We start from the raw sequence: 4,675 nt of genomic DNA on the forward strand, positions 1-4,675 counted from the left end.
GTGTCAACCCAACCACCCAGCTTGGTGTCGTTGGCGCCATTTTGAGGTTGTATTTTTTTCAGTGAGACAGCTCTATATATAGCATAACTCTAATGATTTTCTTAAAATCTTCTTAAAATTTTTCTTCTTAAATGATTTTTTGCTTTTTAAAACCTGATGCTTATTTTAATATTTACGGGCTCTTTTGCCTTTATTGACCAGGAGTTCAACCAGGTCCTTTATATGGGAAACTGAAGAATGGAACTGCAGTTGTTCTAGAAAATGGAGTAACCATTTCTCCTTCTGATGTCTTAGAAGACCCTATTCCTGGAAGAAAAATTTGTATTTTGGGGGATTGTTCAGGAGTGGTTGGAGATGTTGCCATGAAGCTTTGCTATGAAGCAGATGTCCTGATCCATGAAGCCACGTTAGATGATACCCAAGAGGAAAAAGCCAGAGAGCACGGTCACAGCACTCCCAAAACGGCATCGGATTTTGCAAAGTTGTGTAAAGTGAAGAAACTGGTTTTGACTCATTTCAGTCAACGGTATAAACCAGCTGCTCAGAGAGGTGAGGGAGACATGGACATCACCCACCTGAAGAGACAGGCAGAGTCAGTGTTAGATGCTCAAGAAGTAACACTAGCTGAGGATTTGATGACAATAGAAATTCCAATGAAAAAGTAAAAGCTTTGGAAGAAAATCTATTTCAAACTCTTATCCAAGAGTTTGAAACTTGAATCTGATTTTCAGTGTCATAGTTCTCTTCCATAGAAGTAATAAAGTATTTATAACTCTGCCAAGTGTTTGGAACTGGTGGTGCTATGCTCAAGTTGAGGAGCTCTTATAATTCTCCCTTTGCATGTGAAGTTTTCTTATAAATAAATATAATTTAGGTTTCCTGTCAAAAATAAATCACTCTTTAACAATTAAAGCTCGGAAGCATGAGCCCAAAGCTTGCATCCCTATTCCCTGCATCAGTAAAACTTTGGAGTTATGCTCTGGAAGGCAGATGATAAATCATCTTTCCTAAATTGTTCCTCTAAATGTGTTATCAAAAACAAATTATCCTGATAAAAGCATATTTTGTTTGTAAAAATACACCTCCAGGAGGAATTTCAGCTCTGTTTCTGCAATGACTTTATTCTTTCTGTTAAAGGGACGTGTAGACCAACTTTATCTCCTTTTCTTCCTACCTCCAAACAAACTAGAAGTTGAAGTTTCCCCAAATTTTAGCTCAATTTGCTCATCAAAAGGAAAATCAGAAAAATTCATGGATTCCTGAAAGCTGAAACTTTATTAGAAAGCTAATTATTATTTATTAGAAAGCTTCCTTCAGAGCTTTCTAATAAACACTGCAAACTTTGGCAGGTTGAAGTACAACTTCCTTGGGCAACCTGTTCCAGTGTCTGACCACCCTCACAGTGAAGAACTTCTTCCTAATATCTCATCTAAACCTCCCCTCTTTCAGCTTAAACCCATTTCCCCTTGTTCTGTCATTAACTGCCCTTATGAAAAGTCCCTCCCCAGCTTTCTTGTAGGCCCCCAATGGTGTAAAATGGTATAAAGTGGTCAGTCTACAGATGATGGCATGTTCTTTTCCCCTCATAAATTGTTTTTCTTTCATAAGATAAAAATGAATGGCAGGTGCAAAGATCTTGATATCACACTCAGCTTTGTGTAGTCAAAAGCTGAGCAGACTCCAGAAACTCTATTCAATGTTTCCTACACTGAAAGAATAACTTCCTTGGTTGTCCTGACCTGCTTTGCTCCATCTACTCCCACCCTGGAACAACCCCAAATTCCAATTTCTAAGCTGTTTGTAGTTGTGATACAAAATTTAGGGAACAACTTCAAGATTTAGTGGAAATTCACTTGGTACCACCAACAAACAACAAAGAATGGAAATAATAATGAGGGACAATCCAAAAACTCACACAACTTGAAATGTCTGCAGCCACCTTCTCCAGAACCAGGTTATCCATCCTGGTGGTAGAGACATGTTTGCATTCGTGTGGTTAGTTAATTGCTGTGAATTCAGGAATCTCTTCAATTCCCATTCAAATGATGGAGGGTGTGGGTAGATGTAGGAGATGAAGTGATGGTGCAGGCTCCCAGCACCAAGGGAGCTTTGCTTCTCCACACCCCATGGTCCAGTTCAGTGGACTGGTCCAGTGCTTACCTGGCTAAACAACCACTGGTTCTTGCTAGTCTGGAAGAAAACAGCTTCTGGGCTAATTTGCAGCTGAATTACCGTGTTGATTAGCGAGGTGTCTTGGTGCACAAGTGTGGTGGTTTGACCCACAGTGGGACCATGTGGTCCTGCATTCACTCCCCGAACCTGGTGAGATGGGATGGGAGACACAACAAAGGGGACACGGGATTAGGGATGAGGACAGGGAGGGTCACTCACCAGTGATGGGCACGGGCAACACAGACTCCACTTGGGCTCTTTCCACCATGAAAGTCCAGGAACAAGATGTTCCAAAGCAGCTTCCCATGGAGTCAGGGACCTCTTTGGGCTCAGCTCCTGGCTCCAGCATGGGGACATCCATGGGCTGCAGACTCACCCCCCACTCTGGGGGTCCCACCCCCGCTCTGGCAGCGAGTGACTCTCGGGGTCCCAATTCCAGTCACACCTGCCCTCAGGCTCAGCTTCTCTGCTCCAGCGTGGATCCTCCATGGCTGACACGTGGGTCTCTGCTCCGCTGTTGAACCTCCATGGGCTGCAGGGAACTTTGTCTTCTCCTACTCCATGGGGTTGAACTGGGTGGGGGTCTGTGTCTTTTCCTCTGGCCATGAAGCTCTGTCTCTCTGTCTGTCTGTCCTTTGTTTAGGCTGATGGTCTTTTGTTCAGGTCAATGGCCTCTCCTCCAGGTTCTCTCCACCTTCTTCTTTTCAGGACAGTCCTTCCCCTCACCAATATGGATTCCCAGAGGTGTTTCTCTGGTGATCACTGGCCCAGCCTGGGCTGGGGAGTCTCCACCTTGGAGCCAGGGGAGCTTTTATACCAAAAAACCAGCCCCCCCCCCTGCCCCCAACCCAACCTGACTCTACAAGGACTGAATGAAGGAGGGTGCAGAAATGCTTGGCCACAAACATTGAGCTGCTTGGGACCATCACAAGATGAGATGATACATTGGGTCAGTCCTACCACGTAGCTACGTCTTAAATATGATTTAGGATCTAAATTCTAAATAAGAACAGGTCAATTTGGATAAAGAACAGCAAGGGGGAGAGTATCAAATTGAAGGAGCAGGTCAGGTTCTCTTCAGGTATAAGATCTGGGGACTTTATCGCACAGATTTGATGTATTAGTGTAATTTTTATGGCAATTTATTCTCTATGGACAAGAGAAGAAAAGCCACATCTATATTGAAAGCTGGATTAACTATATGGCTGTCATTTAAAAACAAAAACCAGTTTATTTTGTGTGTGTTGGTGGAAGTGGGTACATTCAGTGCTGGAGTTACGTGAGATTCCCGTATTTTCCATTTAAATTTGGAAAATTAATGGAAATTTCCATTAATTTGGAAATTTAATGGCATTTAATCAAATTCTAGTTGTCTCTTTCTTCGCAGACCCCATGTGTCTTTGCTTTACCATGGTCCACTCTTCTAAGTCTGGATACTAAATGACTTCATAAATCTGACTGCTAGTGAGACTCGAATTGAATTAATGGGAACATGTGCACCAGTAAGGACAGAACCATTTGGCCCATCAATTGTCTGGTTTCTCCATGACTTTATCTTTCCATTTACCATTAATTACCAGAAAATAAAATTCCTTTGCATTAAAATCTATTTTCCTGAGAGTATTTGCTCCGACAGCAGGTAAACAACTTCAGTCTGGTCTCATTGGGACCAGGAGGTTGTTTCCCTGAGGGCCTTGGCCAAATGCTGCTGGCATCTTGTCAGGCTTGGTGCCATGAGCACCTCCCTGGGGAGCCTGTTCCAGTGCTCCACCACCCTCTGGGTGCCTCAAGAACCTTTTCCTCATGGCCAACCTACTCTGAGTGTGGTGCACACTGTGTTGAGGATGGAGAGCTCAGGAATCCAGTTTGGGCTCTAAATCCAGCTGGGAAATGGATCCTTGATGCTAGAGGTGATTCAGCCTTTGGTATCAACCACTCTCCATGGTCCATGGTGTGATTCTTCATCTATCAATGCAGAAGAAACACAATCTTAATTTAGGAGCTTTATTATTATTTTTTTTAATCAGCCTTTTAAAATAATTTGCTCTTACTGAATTATGTTCATTTATAAGAAAAAAGGATATTAATTATTTACCTCAGATGGCTTCATTCTAGAAATCAAATTTCTGGTGAGGTGGCTGGTAGGACTCATCCAGGTCTCCCTGAAATTGGTGGTTTGGCACATAGTCATTAGAACAACTTAATGTATCTTTTATGAATAATAAAAACATATTGATTGGGATCTTGAGGTTGCAGAAATTGGATCAAAGTAACATTTTGGAGAGGGAGGTAGGGATGGATGCTAAACCACAACATGTGAAATTGATCTTCTACTACCAGCGTTTGACATTGGAAAAATGTTTTGAGTTCAAAGGAGTTGAGGTGCTTGGAAAAAAATACCATTTTGTTGGACACGGTATCTCTACAGCCTTTTAAAATCTCCTTAATGGCTGAGGAAGGTCCTTCCGAGGACTAATTGTTGCTGGAGATGTTTGGGTTTGGA

The 4,675-nt window shown here is 42.4% G+C and overlaps 1 protein-coding gene across 1 annotated transcript; it reads left to right on the forward strand.

Moving 5' to 3' along the window:
- Window positions 1–201: 201 nt before the first annotated feature.
- LOC104520682 (zinc phosphodiesterase ELAC protein 1-like) lies at window positions 202–665 on the forward strand (the record flags this gene model as incomplete). The annotated part of the gene is made up of 1 exon (XM_010162434.1): window positions 202–665. A coding segment is annotated over one exon (464 nt), but the record flags the coding sequence as incomplete, so codon positions are not given.
- Window positions 666–4,675: the final 4,010 nt, after the last annotated feature.

The sequence above is a fragment of the Antrostomus carolinensis genome, unplaced genomic scaffold (genome assembly GCF_000700745.2).
Source record: "Antrostomus carolinensis isolate BGI_N321 unplaced genomic scaffold, ASM70074v2 scaffold44772, whole genome shotgun sequence".
NCBI classification, from domain to species: domain Eukaryota; kingdom Metazoa; phylum Chordata; class Aves; order Caprimulgiformes; family Caprimulgidae; genus Antrostomus; species Antrostomus carolinensis.